Genomic DNA, 21,601 nt, shown 5'->3' with positions numbered 1-21,601 from the left:
GAATCCACGAGCGTCAGGAATGACATTTGACCCCTGGAGCAGATTTATGAAGCTGCAGTGCATAAACCCCCATTAAAAATAGATCACACGTCTCGCTCATTAATGGGCGATCTGAAAGGTTGTGTGTGTGTGTGTGTGTGTGTGTGTGTGTGTGTGTGTGTGTGTGTGTGTGTGTGTGTGTGTATGTGTGTGTGCGCATGTGTGTTGCATCAATCAAGGGGAAATTCATACTTTGATCCCACAACACACCTCATTAGCGAATTACATCATCGCTGGACCTAAAACGTAATCAATCAAAGCCGTAACCTGGTAAAATTGAGTGTAATCGCAACAAATGTGAGCAAAACGTTTGAAGCTGCAGCACTCCTCCACTTCCTCTTCCTCGCTCTGTAACTGAGGATTGGTGGACATCTTCAGGTAACTTGATCCCCGCTGTGCCACAGAGACGTGCTCTCAGCGGCGCCGCTTCAATCTGCACGGACCGGAGAGCAGAACCTTCCTCATTACTCGTCGGGACGAAGCTGCAGTCGCCAGGAAATGAATCACAGCAGACTTACAAAAAGTCCAGGATGTGATGAGTTTCCCTGTTTTTCAATTCAAGCCTTAATGTGTTTAAAAATAAAAAGCAGCGCTAAAAAACGACTGCAATTAATTTAATGTTATCAGGTTAAGTGGCCCAGTGAGAGCCTCTGTGTGTGTGTGTGTGTGTGTGTGTGTGTGTGTGTGTGTCTATGTGAGTTTGCATTTCTATGTTTACTGAGGGCTGAGGCCTTGCAGTGAAGGACGACGCTGCTCTCTGTGTTGTAGCGTGAAATGGAGCTAAACAGGCTGCGCTTTGATGATCCATGGCCGTCTGCGGCTTTCAGCTCTGGGATTCCCTCACATTAATCAGCTAAAGTGGAAACGGCTAATTAGAAAAGTGCAGAGAGCGCCGACGCTACGATTAAATTCCCCTACCCAACTTTGAAGACACAAGGACGAGACAAGGAAGTTGAATGCAATTACAGTCACCTTCAATCACATCATCAAGTTCCCACCATATAATATACTGTATATGTATTCTGTGTGTGTGTGTGAGGCTTTCGGAGATACAACGACGGTTGAAGTTCATTTATCTATAGTCTTTAGCTACTGGAGATGAGATCCGTCCAGGGAACAGCTCACCAGCCCCATGGAATGTCCTCCCATCCTCTAAGTGTGAGCGCTCGGCAATTACGGTTTAGATTACAGCGCTCGCCAGCCAACGTCTGACATGGAGTGGGAGTGAGCGGCGAAACAGCGTGGGCATCGCACCAAACAAACGCAGAGCGAGAGACGGAGACTGGAGAGAGGGGAGAGACCGGAAAGTTCTGTTCCTCTTTGCATTCTTCACTTTGTATTCACAGGCACCAGGAAATCTGCATGTCATTCCGCAGTAAAACTGTGTGAAGCGCCGTAGGAGTGGCGACGTCGTTTCTGTGAACTCTTCCCAAAGTAAACAGGTATTATCTGAAGTAGCAGACACCAAAGTGGGGATGATGCATTTCTTTCAGGCTCCTTCATCAGCCAAGACTTACTACTTTCCATCCAACACACAAAGCAGAATAAAGACATAAATACAGGCAAAGACCACAGAGGCAATCTGCACGGCTATGGTTGTTGTTAGCACTTTAGTGAGAAGCCCCGAGGCGCTGAAGTTCTCCAAACATTACTCTTATTCATCTGAGAAACACTCTGCTGCAGCATCTGGAGGGATGTTTGCAATATGTGAAAATCAAACACAGTCGACATCTTGTCTCCGATCAATTGTTGGCATAGGGGACTGCTGGAGTTAATGAGGGATTCACAAGAACACTTACTGTATTCTTTACAAAAGCCACTGTTTACTTTGAATAATGAGGCTTTTTCTTCTACTCCAAACCCTTCAAACAAGCCCCAGAAGGTTCTCAGCTTCTAGAATGTTCCGTCATACTACACACGTCCAGGTATCTGTTCATCCAGGCATGATCGTCCTCCTGCGTTAACGCACTTAACTTTAAAGATGTTTATTGCATTTCAAAGACAGACAGCTGTCACAGTCAACAAATGAGTCGACACACTGGAATAGCCCAGCAGCATGTGCAGCAAGAACATGAGGCAACGATGTTTGTTGAAGCAACTGGAATAGCAACACAAACAAGTAAATGACATGAAATTAGATGACAGATGTGTTTGCACTGTGTGCTTGGAAACAAAGGAGAAACACGGCTGCAGACAGAGCTAAGTGTCTCTGGAAGAATCTCTCTGCTAAAGGCTACGGCAGGAGTGAGTAACCTAGCACACTTTTGATTTGTGATGGTGGAGGAAGTCAGATTTAAGACGTTATTTTCTGCAAACACTGAGGACAAAAGCAGCAGCAAAAACATTCGCTCTCCCTCTTTTACATTTACAAATGCTTTCATTTGCCTTTGAGCTCAAACTCAGACCGAACTTGAATATGACAACGGGCAATTTCCCTTCGTCCTCCCACGTAACCCTGCTGAGTCACAGCCCAGCTCCTCGCCGTTTAACATTTCTGTAAGTCAACCAAAGCCTTAGTTTGAGAGGCCTTCATTAGCCCTCAATTGCTGTCAACACCCGCAGGGGGTTCGCAGACTTCGGCCTTCGTTAAACGAATCACATGAACGACTGTACGGCAGCGACTCCAGTCTGCTCAGGCAGCCGAACACCCAGCCGAAGACGTGATAAGAATTCATTTGATGTGCGTACTGTTCCATTCTGCCTCACAGCCTTTCCTTTTGCTTTGTTCACCTCTTACCCAAACGCGTGGGCTGCAAAGTGTCAAGCAAAATGTCGGCGCTACAAAATCCCCTGACAGCGCGTCATGCTGATACCAAATGGCAGTTTTGTGCCTCGCCTTATTCTGTGGCAGATAATTCTTTGGAAAAACAATGATTCACTGCTTCTGCTCATGATGGCATTGCTGCTTGATGCCCTGCAAACAACACGTCATCACTCTGACCGCCGCTTCACCTCTACTCATGTCAACTCTGGATTTAAGATACTATACTATACTATACTATACCATATTACATTACATTACGATCATTTGGCAGACGCTTTCATCCAAAGGGACTTACATTGCATTACACTACCACCTTTCGCAGAGGGGGGAGCAATTGAGGGTTCGGTGCCTTGCTCAGGGGCACCTCGGCAGGGACTCGAACCGGCGACCCTCCAGCTCCGAAGCAGAAGCTCTACCCACTGAGCTACTGCCTCCCCTATACTATACTGCACTATACTATACCATACTATACTATACTATACTATACTATATCCTGCTATACTATACCATACTATGTTACACTATACTATACTTTACTGCACTGTACTGTACACCACTACACTACACTATACAGTACTATACAATGTTACACTATGCTGTACTATTTTGAGACCTTCCCAAAGCTTTAACATAAGAGAGGAAACATATTGATCCATGTAAATGTCAATATGTAACAGAAGTAAAGGACCAATCTGCTTTCTGGTGATTCAGGGCCATCATGTGTCTGGATGTATTTCTCTTGGCATGAACCTCAGATTTTGCAGTTTTAACAATGTTCAACACACACCATGTCTACACTATTGATCCTGTAGACTTGTTTTTTTGTACCATGCTAAACAGGTTACAAAACAGCTAAGACCACAGTTTCCCCGTAGGGTTCCGTTAACAATCAATGTGTGCGTCTGTGCCAAGGAATAAGATCTGCTTAGTTCAGAGTTTATTCTTCTCTATTTCACTGGACTGCACTTTCACAACAAAAACTCATAGCTGCAGAGACGGCAGCATGTAAACATGAAATCCAGATTGTGAGAATGATTTGTGAAACCTTTGTGATGGTCTTTACATTCAGAATCCAACATTGTTCTGGTGTAAGCCTCTGTTGTGCTTTACATGCAGCTATGTGGGTGGAGCGGCGTGGCGCTCGCCTGCAGCCTGGACCCACTTGGTGTCAAACGACGATGTTTTCTCTCAGCCCGAGTGGAACGCCAACGGAGAAACGGCGAGGAGCAAACCTGGAGCACCTGGGAGTGGCGTGATTACAGAACACTTTGACTCAGGAGGGGAAACTGCTGCCTGTGCACTCCGCTCACAACACTCTGCTTTGCATATTTTCATTGTTTAGATTTTCCCCTGACATCACAGAAGATGTTGCTTTTTGCTGCATTCAATGAATTACAACTTCTTAAATGCACACATTAATTTAAATGTGACAGACTGGAGTCCAGCGTTTACCCTGCATCTCCCCAGTGAGAGCCAGGATAGCACGCATAGACATTTACACATTATATGTAAGCTCATTCTTTAACCTAAGCTCTATGACATCATTGTTTGAAACATCATGCACAGCGTTGTGTTTGTAGGTTTCCTCACCCTGCAGCGCCTCCTTCGCCCGGTCCAGCTCCTGCTCCTTCTGGGCCAGCTGCACGCGGAGCTCGGTGGCAGAGAGCACGTCGGCCGAGCAGCCTCCCTGGGTCTCCTCCAGGTCTTTACTCAACATGTCCTTCATCTGCCTCAGCAGGTGCACTTCCTCCTGGAGCTGGGCCACCTCCTCACGCAGCAGGACTACAAACACACACACAAAGAGGGGAAGAAAGCTGAGCGGGCGGTCACACAAAGGCGCCACTGATTGTGGCTTAAACAAGCTGAAATGCGCATGATTGATCTCGTCGGGCTGAATTGACAATAAATCAGCCCGTGTGTCTTCTGCGGCGCAGAATTGGTTCCACCTAGATTGCGGATCAGCGTTGGAGGTTACGGATCCGTTTGTCAGTGAGATAAGTGCAGTGCCACAGTACGGTCGGTAATAAGCTTCAGACGGACAGGTGAGGTCTTTGAAGCTTCCTGTTTAAACTGCTATAGGCAGAAATAATGAGAGCAGGAGACTGAAGACTGAACCTCTTTCGGATTCACTGAGCTGCTCTGTGTTTTGAGGAAGAAGAGGGAGAGACGAATAGATTCCCTCTCATAGTTTCACTCGTCTCTGAAAACGTTCCAAATCTCCCGACGTTATCGAGGACACCACTCCACTCTGACACACGCCTCAACACACAAATGTCACACTTCAATCCCTCCACTTAAAACCTCAAAAACTAAATATTTAGAGGCTAAAAAAAGTGTTTTCCTGCGTGCTGAATGTGCCTCTGGAGACGGAGCATATGGGAAGCCATTTATATTCGAATGAGTGAAGTCATTCTGCTCAATTTCACTCGTCCTCCGGGCACAGAGGGAAAACTTCCCCGGTCCTGTGTCGGATGCTTCCACTATCAAAGAGAAACACATAAATCACACACATACACACACACACACGCTCACATCCCCACGCTAGAATTACTGTCGAAAGAACCGCAATCAATCGGAGATGAATGGGAAAAGTGGGAAAACGGGAGAATAAAATGCCAAAATACTGACAGATTGTTGCAGAGGTCCTAGTTTAAGACTGTAACACACACACACACACACACACACACACACACACACACACACACACACACGCACACACATACACATACACACACACACACACACACAGAGCCAGGAGCAGATTTATAGCAATGTCATTTAATCTGGCAAATGTTACACCTTATGTGCGACATAAAAGAAAGTAATTCATCACAAAGTGCCTTCAGAGAGGCTGCACGACTTTGCCAAACAACCATTTTGCGATTATTCCTGAAAATATCGACCTATGATATGATAAATACGTCACCTGACTGCTTTGTTTAAGGCTGAACCTGCTCAGTCATTCTGATATCTGTTTATCCTGACCACAAAACACTTCCACTCGGATATTCCAGGATTCTCCTCCTGCGTAAACATCCATCCATCCATCCATTCTCTATGTGTTTAACCTATGCAGGGTCATCGGAGGCTGTTGTCAGGGTAACAGGGTATCAGTTCACCTAACCTAACGTGTCTTTGGACCGCCGGAAGAAACTGGATCACGTGGAGCGAATGCAGACAGAGCACAAATGACTTTAGGAAACAGCAGCACATCTGGCCACAGGAGCTTGTGAGACTACTGAATATACGGTGCAGAAGAAGAGCATTGTTTTGGTGAAAGGTGGATCAGTGGAGGCAGTTATTGATCCTGACCTTTAAATAAATCTGTTAATCCTGCTTCCATTGTCAGCTGTGATGCAGTTTCCAAGACAACCTGGATTGTGCTTTCTTAACAACAACGATATGCATTAATTCACTCTAATGACCAGCGTCCAATCATTATACTGCATTTTGTGTGGTGGAATGTAGAAGCAACATCTCTCTGCCGGAGATTCCACTGCTGAAGGATTAATGGAGCGCTTGCATCGGCTTGTCGATGTGTAGTTTCTATACATTAGCATTAAACGTATAGAATGACCATTACACTTTAATTGGTGTTAAAGCCGTTGATGGCCGTCCCAGTGCGATTGTCCAATCTCCTCTGTACAGCCCCAGCCTCTCTGATTGATCTATTACACGAGTAAGCCAGCTTACTGTTACTACTTACAAACAACAAACTACAGTGGAGGAGGACATCTGGCAAACGCAATTATCTATAGGATGACAGGAGGTGACTCCAGTCCTCATCCGGCCCCTCTGAAATTAAAAACCAACGCGAGCGGAATAACGTCTGTCGGCTAAATACGGAAAATGAAACTGTAAAGGGGGTTATTAGGAGAAGGGTCGAGAGAAACCGGCTGGCGAATGGAGCGTCATTACACAGAGGTATACTTAATGGAGCTGATAATAGAGACACATTTACACGACAACTCAAGCAGCTACAGCCGCCTGGCAAAGCAAGAGGCCGGCAGAGGGCGGGAGACAGAGAGAGGACGACAGAGAGAGGACGACAGAGAGTAGACGACACTGTGTGGATGACGAGAGGAAGAAGAAGAAGAAGAATTTATCTCTTTTGATCTCTCAATTGCAGCCCACAGTCGTGACCCAAACGCTGACTCAGCTAATATGACGGTGATAGGAGTGTGTGACGCACATTCTACGTGACAAAACCTAAAACACTGCTTTCAAATGCGCCCACACACACACACACACACACACACACTAGTACAGCCTGTAACAAATGACAATAACTAACAATTTGTCTGCTGCAGCAAACACAGTGACTGTTATTTTGTTATATTGCACTCTAGTTTTATGCTTTCTGCAGTTTATTGCCGTCGTTTCATTTTAAATACTGTTTTGTTTCTTTTATCTTTTTAGCTGTGTATTCCCAGTAACATCAATCAAACATTCATTTTGATTGGAACGCCCTGGAATGCAGAATATTCCATCATATTATTATTTATTACATAAAACCCTGAATAAGAGATGTTCCAAACCAACTGAGAGGGAAAGTCTGGACCCGTTTGCCAGCGAGTGGAGCCCAAACATCTAAAACAAGCGGGCCGAGTGTGTAGCAGTGATGATACGCCGCGTTATTAGCCGAGTGTGTAAGGTGGGAGAGTGGCAGGAAGAACAGATATGTTATTGCCACCTCGGTGCTTTCTGCAGGGCGAGCGAGGCGCTGGAGCGTTCCAGATAAGACAGGAGGGGGGAGGGGGGGAGGATGGGGGAGAAAGGGGGAGAGGGGGGGAGACAGCCACCTATTTGTCAATGTCCACATAGCCTCCAGTTTGGAGAGAAACATGCAGTGCAGCTCTGCATTACAAATGGAGCAGAGTGGGAGCTTCCTGATAAGTGCCCAACCCCCCAACACACACACACACACACACACGCTCCAGGACTTTGCACCCCTCTGTCTCCATGAACCCTGACAAATGTGACAAATGTGACAAATGTGGCTGCTTCTTCATTTTGCATACTTATGTGTATGAACATTAACATTTGTTCATGTTCAGGAATTTCTTTTTTGTAATCATTGGTTTGGTTCTTCTGTTATTGATTTACAGTCTCAAAGCCAGCAGGTCATGTGACGAGTCTGTAGGGTTTATAGGTCACGTTTTCCTCCATGTGGATTTGGCCGTCTGTTTTGGTATCTGTTGGCCTGATGGTGGCGCTATAATGACTTTACACAACCAGTAAGTGTGAATCCATCTATCACACTCTGATCAACAACCTGCACCAGCGTCCTGTAACTGCCACTGAAGGAATAAAGAATACAGAGAGAATAAAGATTTCTCTGTCTGCCTGTCTGTCAGACAGGCTCAGCAGCTGCAGTCCCACATTACATTTCTACACGGCTGTTTCTCTGCTCCAGTAATAAACTGTCAAGGAGAACCTTCTGACCCTAATTAACTCTTTTACTCAAACAGAAAGAAGCAGACAAACACATAAAGCAATGTTTCTGTGCGTGTGTGTGTGTGTGTGTGTGTGTGTGTGTGCTCCAGCCTGCTGAGAGGTGACAGTGCTGCCCTCATAAGCACTGACCATCAGGGAGACGCGGACGAGCCACCAGTTGATGTCTCCTCTCTGTCTCTCTCACAGCCTGCTGTCCATCAAGTGTGTGTGTGCGCATGGGTGTGTGTGTAAGTGACGCTACGCTCGAAAGTAAACTCATAAACAGTAACTAATACAGCAACGACAAGGCACCGAAGACACATACAAGACGCCTACATCCCATCCTGGCTCTAAACTAAACTGTAAACATGCAGATTTTCCTCCAGCACTTCGGGCTTAATGTGTTTCTCCAAATGACGTTTCGTGCGGCGGCGGAGTACCGCAGGGATTAAAACGTGGCTAACTACCAGCGATATTTGTCCGCAAAGAAATATGTGCATACATTGACCCCCCCCCCCCCTCCGTCTCCGCGTCTGCGTTCTGTTTGCGACTCCCTCAGCGGCCCTGCCTCCGCTCACTATGATTCAATGAAACAGTAAATAAAATCTCCCTCCCGAGCCGCCGCTGATGTAAATGGCTTCTTAAATGTTTGGCATTTGCATAATAGCGGCCATGCATCAGCTGACGAGCAGTGGGCAGCGGTGAATTATGAATATGATCAGTGCCGTATCCCATTTGTATGATTTGAGCAAAACGGCCCCAAAGTGTGCGCGGCGGAAAATTGCCCCAAAATATCAGCACTTCTCCGGGGACATAAAATCTCTCAGCTGTCCTCCTGTGGAAGTGGACTTAATGGAGCGAGAAAAGACACTAAACATTAAACTAAAGACGGACAATTTCTCCAAAAAATGTCAAAGGCGTCGTCCCGCTGAGTGTAAACACATTTCACCGCTCGTCCTCCAGCCTCCATCTCACTCTGCAGCCACAGAGACGCCGCTGATGCTGCTGTTGTTGTTGTGGCTCCCGTCAGTGCAATCAGCAGATGTCTTGCCACACTAACACATTAGGCTCCTCATCTGGGGCTGCGTTCGGTTGATTATACGTCAGTTTCAAGTGACATTCCAGCGTTTATATTGATTTTCAGGGGCATTCTGGCGTCCAGCTCTCACAGGCCACCTGGCTCCGTCTGGGTAATTCTTTCATTTCATTTTCTGTTCCCCTTCCACGGCCAAAAGTGCAGACTTGTCCTTTCGGTTTGTCTCTCTGTCCACATCATTTTGAATGGGATGAAGCCTCATCTATCCTGAGGTGTCACTCAGTGTGAGCGCACATGTCGCAGGCTCTGGCTGTCCGAACGTGCGGTGTGAGTTAATGTAAACTCCTGAGCTTGTGTTTGCGTGTTGTTTCTCTCCCTCCCTCACACACACACACACACACACAGACACACACACACACCCTTGTCCCTCTTCTTCCACTCTCTCCCAAACCAGGAGTTGCAGAAGCTCTGGCAATCTGTCAGTGTGTCCAGTGGCCATGAGGCAGCTGAAATTGGACTTGGCTGAAATGGGAATGGAGGCTGAAAATTGATAGGAAATGACAGTAAGTGTCTAGAGGGGGAACATTTTAGATTGGTTCTCCTTCTTCTGAGCATGTGGGAGGGGAAGGATGGGGCGGGGCTCCATTTGAGACTGTTACAGGAGACAAAATCAATTAATGGGCCTATTGTTCCCACAGAGTCTCATTCAGGCAGGATGGAGGCTCACGGTGTGCAGCGCATCATCGCAATATAGCTGCTGCTGCTTCTGTTTCTGCTGCTGCTGCTGCTGCTGCTGCTGCTGCTACTCCACACACACACCAGCTAATGTGTGCAAACACTGCAGACACACACACGCTTATACATTAATAACAGCCTGGCCCCACTACCTTCAGACTCCTGCTGCAGTCCTCCCTTCATACAGCAGCTGTGTAATCTGAGCGTCTCGTGTGCGGTCTCACGACAAATCCATTGATTCCATTATTGCAACGACGTCTCATCTGTCAAAACCAAACACCGGCCGACAGAGGCAGACGCAGAGCGGCTAGAGCGCCACATAATCGATTCCTCCAAACACACATCCCGCTGAGGAACGTCATATTTAATAAGAGGAAGAGATGCTGTGTTTAAAGAAGTGCAGCGTGAAAGGCTGGACTCAGTGATTCAGCAGAGAGGATGAATGAGGCTCAGGCGCCTAAAGATGTCTCCATATGAATACAATGCATACCATGCTACAGCAGCGTGTGATAAAGGCCCCGATCAGGTGTGTGTTCCACTCAGAAAGGGCAATGAAACACCAGTCGGGCTCAGGAATGTGAGCAGCGAGTGCTTCCATGCTGGAGGCAGCAGCCCACAGCTTCTGTTTGTTCTGGATTTGGCAACTCAGCCTCGACCCCGGTTGGTTGAATGAAGTACAAACACTAATCCAGCGGAATCGCTCAGTGAGGTCGATTGGGCTGCAAACCCAGAGACATTACGCTCTCATGCTCCTTTGTGCTGGGGGATTAAGCCTTCCTTTCTCCTTTCTCTGTTTTCAAATGTGGTCAAGATTTGAAAGATACCTAAGTCACACAAACTCAACAGGTGGAGTCTGAGCTGAATGTGGTTTAAATGTAATTAAATACCTAAATTGTATACTATATCTAACTCTACAGATGTGTGTGACTGTCCAGTGTGTTAAACAATGATATGCAGCCAGGTGACGTGACATCATTGAGACGATAAAGCCAAACTTGAACCTTGAACTTTCAACCTTGGACCCTGAGAAGCAGCAGCTGTGGGAGAAGAAAACTGAAGATATGAATCATTTAGAGTCCGTTTGTTGTGACGGAGAGAGAGGGGGGTGGGGTTAGGGTTAGCTGTGAGGGTGGAAGTGTATAAGTGGAGCGCTCAGGCTCTCAGGCTGATACGTGATCAGCTCTTCTCAGAGATAATGATTAATAGTCACTAATAGCTAATTAGATTTTTATTTATCCCCGAAGCAAAATAACGCGAGGATTAATCAAGTCCACTTTCAAAGAGGCAAGATTCTTATCGTCTGTGTGTTCCCCAGGAGCATGAAGACACCTCAGACACACATCACCACCTGGAGAAGCTAGAAGAATTAAATGCAGATGCTGTTATTCTATAATAATCTATAAGCAACTCAGCCTTCAGGGCAAATGAGGCCCCCCACACACATATACAACACACACACACACACCACAGCGCTCCATCTTATCCACGCTGCATCCCAGGAAGCAGACGAATTAAGCGTCTGATGGATTTATTCTGGATCCGTGCCGTTCAGAACTCGGCGCCGCTGAGAGAAATCGTCAATTCTTCACACCAGGTGGATTTGTGGAAGCTTTTTTAAGGCAGTATAACTCAAGAGTTCCACCTTTATTCAGATGAATTACACACCCGGACGGCCAGGCTGAATCTTCATGAGGCTCGCAAACCGTGTTTACACATGACACGCTATCCCGCGCGCACACACACACACACACACACACACACACACACACACACACACACACACACACACACACACTGATTCTGATGAATGTTTGCTCTTTCTGGCTTTGTTTACATAATGACATCATCACCATCATCTGACCTTTTTGTTGTTTCATCTGTTGCATCATCATCTGCATCCTGAGGGGAAACATAAGTCCTGCATATACAGACGGTACGCTTCATTTCAAACTTCTTTCACGCTAAACACACTCTGTTAGTTTTATCTATTAAACTGTTTTCTGTTGTTTCAACTTCCCCATCCTCATCAATTTCATGACATCTACAGTAAACTGAGTGCAGGATTCATTCTTTATTATTGGTTTTGCAAATGGCCGCTTGTGATGTGTGAAATCAGGTTCTTGGAGTAAATGAGGTGTGAAGAATCTGTTAATAAGAAAAGGCTGCTTCAGTACATAAACATTTAGAACGTCCTGGACACTCGCTCGCTTCCAACTTTGGTTCAAAGGAAACTAAATTTCAAATCTCCCTCACACATGCTGGATGGTCGATGTATTAAAGTCTTATTTCTCTCTTTGGAGTAACGTTTCTCTTTCACCTTAACTTCTCCGTAATGTTTCTATTTTCCTTTGTCACCGTTCACAGAATTCTGACTGTTCCTGCCTCTCGCGTCACGCAAGGACGCCGCCATGTTGCACAGGAAGCTGGAGTCATTAATAAAAACCACAAAGCGTGTCTGCCACTCTCTCTCTCACACACACACACACACACACACACACACACACACACACACACACTCATCTTCATGGACCTTTGATGGCAAATTCACCAGCGGCTCGTGACGGTGAAGCTATGAGTGATGACGCTCTGTTCGCTCTGTGACTCACTCTGGATTAGCATGTCGATTCTCACGGGCAGAGCGATCTCGTCCCGTCGCTCCGGGAGATGACGGGGTCGCGCCTGATGGAAATAAGGGGCAGGGAAGGACGGGGGGCTCCTCTGAGGTCTGGATCATAGATATCAGGCTCTAATATTCAGTATTGACAGACTGGATGGTTGATTGACGGAGCGTCAGGCATCACGAGCTCGTCGTCTTTAGCCTCACTTGAACTCACAGTCACAAACTTCAACAACACAAACAACAACGTGAATGTAAAGGATGTCGACTCGCATCAAAGCCTTTAAATGATGATGTCACCCGCTGCACTGACTCACTGCCTTCCAGCCGGCAACGTGACGATCAAACAGTCGACGGTTCGACTTCACGGGGCCGCCGTCGCCCACGTGCTGCTGAGCCTATTTCACGCTTCAGGACCTGGGAGAGATGGGGGTTGATCTGGTGTCAGCGCGGGGTTAGAACCGAGCGTGACAGCGGGCAAAGGGAACGATGGCAGGCACAGATAGACGTTAATCTCCGCCGCATTCCATCCCGATACGCCGATACGGCTTCAAATCCTTTCTGGCCCTCGGATGATACGGACCAAGCCGGTCTGGACTCGCACACATTTCAAAGACACGGACGGAAACAAGAAAGTCATAAACTCTTTTCATCCGAGTGTCACTTTGCAGTCACGGCGTCACGTTGCTCTCTCAGTCTACACATGTGCTGAACGAGACGCCATCCATCAAAACAACGCCTCCCCCGCTTAGGACGTGCAACATCACAAACAGTGGGATCGCTGCAGATGATAGATAGTGGAGTACCGCCGAGTAAGAGCTTTATCTCCACAGCGTCTCCTGATCTTGAGTTGGGACAGCCAATCAAATCCATCCTTACATTCTGTTTCCTGCTACATTCTATGAAAGTAAACATGGCGACCGTGACAAGCTGGAGATTCTGCCTGTGATCGTTGCCCGTAACGCCTTGCAAGCAACATATTGATCACTTGACAAACATTGAGGGTACACACACACACACACACACAAACAAATATGGATAATAACATCTGCTAGTTTCAACTCTCTCTCAGCAAAAGTTTAAAACGTAATTGCCATTTAAATAGAAACCAACAGGAAGAGTCGGAGCCCAAAGGTGCGAGCGATAACAAAGGTTCAGAGCTCTAACTCTCCTCCTCTTCCTCCCCCTCCTCCTCCTCCTCCTCCCCTGTGACGTCCCCATTATCACCTCCATGTTGTTTATCATGCTCCACACTCGCACCTTTATCCCACGTTAGTCTGGCTGGCTAATGAATCGCTGCTTCACCAGGGTGATCCTGGAGTTACTCTGTGATTTCACTCTGGACGGCCGACATCACACACACCACCTGAATACTAATTGTTCGCACTGGGTGGGAGAGTTACTGCTGCCATGGCGATGGTTGATGAGCCGCTCTGGTATTGTAACGCAGACATGAACAAGATGATCATTTTCTGTTGTGATAGCACACGGATGCTGTGTGAAGTCAGAGCACTTATTTTACACTCCGGCTCGGTGCTGTTTTATAGGCGGGCATAATGGCAGCCAGCTCTTCTTCTCTTTATCTCGCTCTCTGCGGGCGCTGCTGTTAAGCATATTGCCAGGAAGTAAACTGTTGCTTTGGGAGAAGTGTCTCGACGTCATCCCCATGAGAGAGAGAGAGAGAGAGAGAGAGAGAGAGAGAGAGAGATGCTCCTTACACCTGAGATGGAAATTCAGATTCAACATATTCCTCCTATTAGAAGTCTGGCCAGATTTGCTAAGACAGTTCTTAAGAGATATGTGTGTCTCTGTGTGTGTGTGTGTGTGACCGAGCATGTGTCTGTGTGTGTGTGTGTGTGTGCATATGAGCGATGACCTTTAGTGCTACAGGCTAACCGTGGTGTTATTTATAGCCTGGACCAAATGTGAGGGCAGACACAGTGTCACCGCAGATATTTCACCACGCCAAGCACACACACACACACACACACGTGAGCACACACACACACACACACACACTACCTGTCTTTAGTGACTCTGGCAACTGTGATAACACACTGCACTCTCTAAACACACACACGTACACACACACACACACACACACACACACACACACACACACACACACACACACACACACACACACACACACACGAACATAGAGAACCCTGCCAACAAACATGGTGAACAAGAGCTGTTACACAGTCGACACTGAAGTGAATCCATGTGTGTTCAATTGTTTGTCTTTGGCAAAGAAAAACACATTGTCACCGGGAAATGTCAGCCAAAGCCAAGAACACAGAGCTAATGGGACGAATCTGAATATCGTGTTGGCAAAAAATAATCCTGATGGCCTGTGAAGACACTGAATGAGACACGAGGACACACAACACACGTCATGAACAGGATGTTTAGACGCGTGTGAACACACACACACGGGAGCCACGCTGGAGAAACAGAGCTATGATTTGAGGAAGAGGCTTCGGCTCCTGGAAATAGCAGCAGATATTTAAAAAATAGTACATTAGATAATAATATAACATAATATAGAACATAATAATAGAACATAATAGTACAATAGAACATTTGTGACGCATCAAATCCTGAGACATTCAAAGAGTAAAACACAACACAACTCCTCTGTGAGAGCACTACACGTGACTCAGTATCTCCTCTTCTTCTATCTCTTCCTCTGACGCTCTGACAGGCAGCGTATCGCTCTTAACTCATTCTTAATCGTCCTCTGTGGCTGCGGCTGCGGCTCTCACAATTACGCTGTCACGCCTGAGCCTGGAGGGACACACACACAGGCTTACACTCACGGCATGCGCAAGTGGACGCAGTAAGGCAAAGGTATGTGGACACACACACCCGGTCGGGTCAGGAGCTGCACAGCGGCCTTGGCAGTGGGAACCCTGCTGGGTCAGCGAAGTGTTAACGACAGCTCCTCACGGGGTTAAACCCACTCGGTGGCACTTATCTCACAACACAGCTTCCTGTTTGAGTGGCAGCCCGAACGACATGAAAGAGGAGCGCAACGTGAGGCGTTTAAGCGATTCCAAGCGCTGCCAAATGACATTTTTTAAGGTGGATTTACTGCACAAAGCTCACTAATGCAGTGATTCTGCTGCTGTATCAGAGCAGCAGGTGGAGGGATGCAGAGGGAAACAGCCCACATGAGCAGAACACACAGACTGGTTCATTGGGAGACCAGACCGCAGATTAGCCGCGCAGTAACCGCACACATGCTGTCAGAGAAACGTGAGACGGAAAGCCAAGTAACCCGGCACAATAGCAAACACGTAACCGCACCTGGAGCGGCCCGGGCGAGGCAGAGACGGCCATCAGTGCCCTGCGGGGGTTTGTTTTTGCTTTGGGAGCGTGAACTGTGTCGCACACACACCTCAGGGTTAAGCTGCGTGGATTTACATGACCTGTTTGAAAAGCACACAGCCCACTCTGACGAGTTTCACGCCGCAGTTCTGTCTGGGTTGCAAACACGCGGTTTCATTACTTAGCGAGGGGGTAAAACAAACACACATGACGTTGTTTGTTGTACTACAAGAAATGACATCTGACAGGACGACACGAGCCTCTAGCTTACTGCTCTGTGGTTAGAGGAAGGTTGAAGGACAAGGTAACCACCAGTGCAGAGGGGAAATGTGGGTGTTTCAGAGCAAAACAGCTGACAACACAGCTAAACACCCCCTTCATGAGAAATGGAACATTCCTACGACAGCACATTCGGGCCACTGTGGGAAAAATAAAGAGGGAAGAATCTGAGTAACAAGTCACAATGTCACCAGAGTAACATCTGACACACACACAGCTTTCCTTTCTGCGTTTTTTTATGTGATCGTTGCTGATTTAAACCTGAATAATGAGAATGAAACCTCAGTAAAGCTGTAGAGAGCAGAATGTTTACGTCAGTCGTCTCTTCTGATTTGGAACCTTGAACCTGACAGTAAACATCTGCACTGTGATTCATGCTCTGACTAAAACCTAAAGTCAGGAACAAACACCAGTCTGGCGTCGTTCCTCTGAAGCAACTCACTTCAACTTCACCAGGACTCGTTTCCATTAGTTTTGTTTGGAGTTAGTCGCACCCTAAAGGTCACAGGTTTGCTACTTCATTTGAGAGGCGATCTATGCTCAAGAACGTCTTCCCCCGCTCAGCTCTTTAAAGATCACAAGCAGGCGGGCCGAGCTCTTAATGACAGAGTCCTACCTTCAAACAGTAACAGCTTACGTGAGGTCAGGGCAGGTTAAAGTCTCCCAACGGCTCGGCACCCAAATCAAGTGACTGGCTGGCTGAGTCATGAGCCGACACGACACCTGCCAACACGCCAACCCTTCACCTTTCACCCTGCAGCCTCTGGGAGCTCAAACACAGACACGTCCCCCTTCCTCAGACCCTCTGACCCTCCCACTCCAGACTCCAGCCCGGCCCTGCTAACAGGACACTTGTTCTCCTACCTGTCTTGCCCTCCTCCCCGTCTGACTTCATCCCCTCCACTGAGGGGAGCTTTCCTGGCGATTCCAGGATCTGTCAGGTGCTCGGCCGGAGACGTTCAGGACGGCAGAAAGACAGAAATCCCACTGCTTTATTCCTCTGGCGGCCCCCCCTCCCCGACTCAAACACAGACCACCTTTATGTTTTCCCGCTTGAATGAAACGCTCAGGTGAATCTGAAATAAATCCAGCCGCTGCCCCCCTGCCTCTCTCTCTCTCTCTCTCTCTCCCTCTCTCTCTTTCCCTGTGTCTACCTGTTGCAGGAGACTCCCACAGGTTGAACCACACAGTGCGCATAGCTCCTCCCCCTCCACTCCAATGGTTTCCTAGGCAAAGGAGGAGGAGTCCACCGGTGCTGTAAAAATGATTTTCCCACATTACTCAAACGACACACACGCCCACACACACACACAAACACCAATGAAGGGAGGGGCCTAAGTGTATGTGTGTGTGTCAATGTGCAGGTCTACCAGCTGCTGGTTTGCCTGAGGGTCTGTGTCACCTAATACCTTTCAAAGTAACACAGATGAAAACTTTCAGCGCCACAACAACAACTAGACCCACAAAAAGGGATCCGACCTCAAAAACAGGATTCATCATTGTTTCACATTTGTGCTCGTTTGCATTTAGGTGGAACACTTTTCACATGGAGGTCTCAGGCCTAAGCTGGGCAATAAGGGCGGATATGGACCGACAACCCTGGGATACACACAGGATATTGTCAAATCATTTGGCGGATTAAAATAAAGCTCCTTTTTTAAAATTGTAATAAAATGGAGATCTGTTCCCTCTGTCTCCTAAAGCTCCTCCTGCTTTCACTTTAATTAAGTCTCGGTGAGTTCTCCTGGCACGGAACGTTCAAAAAACCCAAATCCACATCAATCACCACCACAGGAACACACACATGTACAGCACATCGGAGTGAACTTGTTTCTGTCACAACTCTCTTAGTGACACATTGACAGGTACACACAGGAAGTGATGCAGGAGACGGTGGATGAGTCCTTAATCAAGATTTGCTCTCATGGCTACAAAGACGAAGCTGAAACCTCTTAAAATGAGCAGGACACACACACAGGCAGAGTTACCCGCTCACACTGGCGAGAGAATGTTGTTGTTGTTGTTTTCAGATTCTGTGTTATTTCCCTTCCACGGCTGTGATGATCAAACATTGATGAAGCATTGATGAAGCGTCTCTACTGGGGCTTTTATGTGCCGGCCTCAATATTATCTTTGATTAAGTCTTATTAAAAAGGATAAATATTTCATCCAGCCAGTGATCTAAGTTGAAGCAGCAGAACTGGGACGTTTCCTCTTTGTTTTGCTTCGCCGCTGTGCTGTTGCGCCTGAGCGCTTGTGTGTTGGTGGTTATTATGTGGGCCACACAGGCGGCGGGCTGGTGTAAAAATAAAAGGAGTCCACAGCACACTGAGCTAACACGAGCACTCAGGGCCTCCTGCTGGGTTAAGCTCCATTAATCAGTCTGCAGCTCCAAACTCAACCCTTTATGAACGTTAGAAAACTGCTTCCACAGCAGCGCGGCTAAACAATACCCAGAGCAAAATGTGGATTTAATTAATAGCTATCAATTGATTTCATTTATCTATCAATTATTCAACACTAACTGGCAGCTGAGGGAGTCCATGCTTGACAGGCTGCTCACTGGAGCATACATGAGGGAATATTTGAGCTTTAAAACTAAACTATGTCATTTTTCAAAACAGTCTTTGAAGAATTTGCATAAATCCTCATTAAATCCTCAAACGTCTTCAACTGATAGAATCTGATTTGGGGAAAGAAACAACAACCGTTAAACTCCCCAAATGCAGTACCAGCGGCTACCACTAGGTCACTTCTCACTATGTCAGGTGTGGGGCGTGTCTCAGGTGGTAAGAGGAGGAGCCATGGAGGCGGGGCTCAGGTGCAGGAGGGGGGGAGGGGCATCATATCTCCTGCTCTATCTTACAGACGGTGGCTGTAATGACGCCGCCTTTAAACTCTGCAGAGCCTTTTACGATGATGTCGCCTCTGCCAGGTGACATGGATATCTCCCTCTGGTGACGTCGCTCCCTGGAGGTTTTACAGGCAGGAAGAAGCTGCTCCATGTTTCATTACAACAACAACAACACACGAGTACAGACATCTGGTAATACTGGACACAATGTATGTACCATCTCTCTCTCTCTCCCTTTATCTCCCCCCCCCCCTCTCTCTCACGCTTTCTTTCTCTCTCTCTCTCTCTCTCTCTCTCTCGTCAACAAAGCAGGTCTACAGAAAATAATCTCTTGTTTACTATTGTGTCCATGCATAATGGACAAAGTGAGGGAATTGAATACTGCCTCCTCAAAGGGGGTTTGTGGCCCGTGTAGCTCACCCCCACACACACACACACACCTCCACCCCCTCTTTCTGATTAAAGCTGGAGGTACAGGCACCATATAAAAGCTGTGTCTCTGTCAGACCCGGCTGAGAGCGAGCAGGAGGCTTTGTGTAAATGTTTGTGTATGTGCGTCTGTGTATGTTGATTTCACACCATGATGACACCCAGGAGACACCCAGGAGACACCCAGGGGACACCCAGGGGACACCCAGGGGGCGTCCAGCGAACAGCAGGGGGGAGCTACTGAGCAACGCAGCACCAGACGGATGGACACCAACGCTCCGATTCTCCTCCAAGCTCTAACAGCCGCCAGGCAGTTTCATGAAATGGCGATGAATGTCTTTTAATGCCAGCGAAGAAGTGGGCAATTTATACTGGCTATAAAGGATATTATGGCTGAAGATGACAAAGCCAAGGATGAGGAATGACTCAGCAATCTCTCCTTTCTGGAGAAAAGCAACTCAAAGTGGGAATCTGAGGAAGAGCTTAATAGTGTCATTCATCATGTGGAACTGTGGGCTGTAAAGTTATTTAAGGGATCATGCTGCTAAACTGTTCTTTAGGGCTGCATGAGGAATGATTGCAGGACAGCTCTCCAAGTTCCCCTCATACGGCAGAAAGCACGTTCACCCTGCTAGCATCATAGCTACAAATGAGGCTCATGAGGTCCAGGCTCACATCCTGCAGAAACTACAACCTGCAAGACGGAGAGACGCATCAGCGAGAGAAAGCATCTTTGCTCTGTAGATGGCAGACTACAACATATTAATTAGGCTATTCTTACAGCAGACCTGTTGGGACACGCTAGCCTGAGTGTGAGGTAACTCGGAAGTGGTCCAGCTGCAGCTCGGGGCCCAGACACTTATGAAGATGAAGTGCTAATCAGCGGGTCTGTTGGGTTTCCTAATTAAAAGAACGTACTTGGCACACACTGGCTATTTACACTGCATTAAGACGCCATCACAGCTCACGACGGGGACACGGGCACAACAGGAAATTAGCTTCATCTGACACACATGGCTCAGCGCGTGTGACTGTACTGTACTGTAAGAAATCATATGTACCCCACACACACCGACACACACACACACGTGCTCCTGGACTGAGCGCCGCCTGGACAGTGATGGGCTTGGAGCAATATCCTTTTAAATGATAATCAATGGAGGCAGCCAATATGCCCGTTTACACAGCAGCACCTCCTCAGCTCTGTCAGGAAGACTTCACCCTTTCCACCAAGAGAGAGACGAGAGACATTATTAAGAACGGAGGGATTAAGAACGGATCTGCGTGTTTGTCTGCGTCTGAGTCCGGAACCATCAGAGCCAGGTGGAGGTGAAAGCGATAAGAGGCGTTTTAAAGAAGCATAAAGAAAAGTGCTGCTTCTTCTTCTTCTCTCCTGCAGCTGGCAGGCAAAACAAAACGCCAAATAGCAGCTTCCTGTCCACTATGACTGAGTGTCGACTTGATCTCATCTATAAAAACGGAGCAGGCTGAGAATTCTGCTTTTGCTGCCATCTAGCAGGAATGTTTACTTTATGGATTGAACGTTGTGCTACAAGGCAAATTCCATCACATCCCTGGGCCCCAAATGTAAACAGTCAAACCTATAAAGCTCCCTGTTTTCACTGATCTCATGGAATCAATATGGGCCAACATGAATACGCAATTGACTTCCCACACGCAGTCAAAACTTTTCTGATTTCGCGCCTGAGAGGACGATCTCCACTGAGCCTCACGGTAACCAAGGACACACTCCAGGATGATTTATTCATTTAAAACTGAACTATGTAACTTCCTGATGTGAAAATATTACATTCATACTAACACATCCAGTCTATAATAAAGTGAGAGGCAGTGGAGCTTTGGGACGGAAACGTAGGGCTGCTAAACACGCAGTTTCTATCTAGATGGTATCTACAGTAGATCCTTGAGGAGACGAGGAGACGAGGAGACGCTGAGATCTGCTCTGACTCGGCTCACCTGACTCCAGCTATGAGTTATGACATGTCAGTGTATGAAACTATGTGCTTCACCCTGAGATACCTGCAGGGGCTCCACTGGAAGACGAGGCTGCTTCCTCTC

The 21,601-nt window shown here is 47.2% G+C and overlaps 1 protein-coding gene across 3 annotated transcripts in view; it reads right to left on the bottom strand.

Moving 5' to 3' along the window:
• Positions 1-21,601, bottom strand: part of LOC143010832 (kazrin-like) — a 111,444-nt gene that overhangs the window by 10,157 nt on the left and 79,686 nt on the right. For all 3 annotated transcript variants that reach the window (XM_076163380.1, XM_076163379.1, XM_076163381.1), the window contains exon 4: positions 4,394-4,585. In XM_076163380.1, the coding sequence (XP_076019495.1) occupies positions 4,394-4,585 (192 nt within the window). The remainder of the gene's footprint in view (positions 1-4,393; positions 4,586-21,601) is intronic.

The sequence above is a fragment of the Genypterus blacodes genome, unplaced genomic scaffold (assembly GCF_046128005.1).
Source record: "Genypterus blacodes isolate CSIRO-AG114 ecotype Tasmania unplaced genomic scaffold, CSIRO-AGI_Gbla_v1 ptg000131l_1, whole genome shotgun sequence".
Classification (NCBI taxonomy): domain Eukaryota; kingdom Metazoa; phylum Chordata; class Actinopteri; order Ophidiiformes; family Ophidiidae; genus Genypterus; species Genypterus blacodes.
The sequence above is the reverse complement of the archived record's forward strand: the minus strand, read 5'-3'. Positions and strand labels throughout refer to the sequence as shown.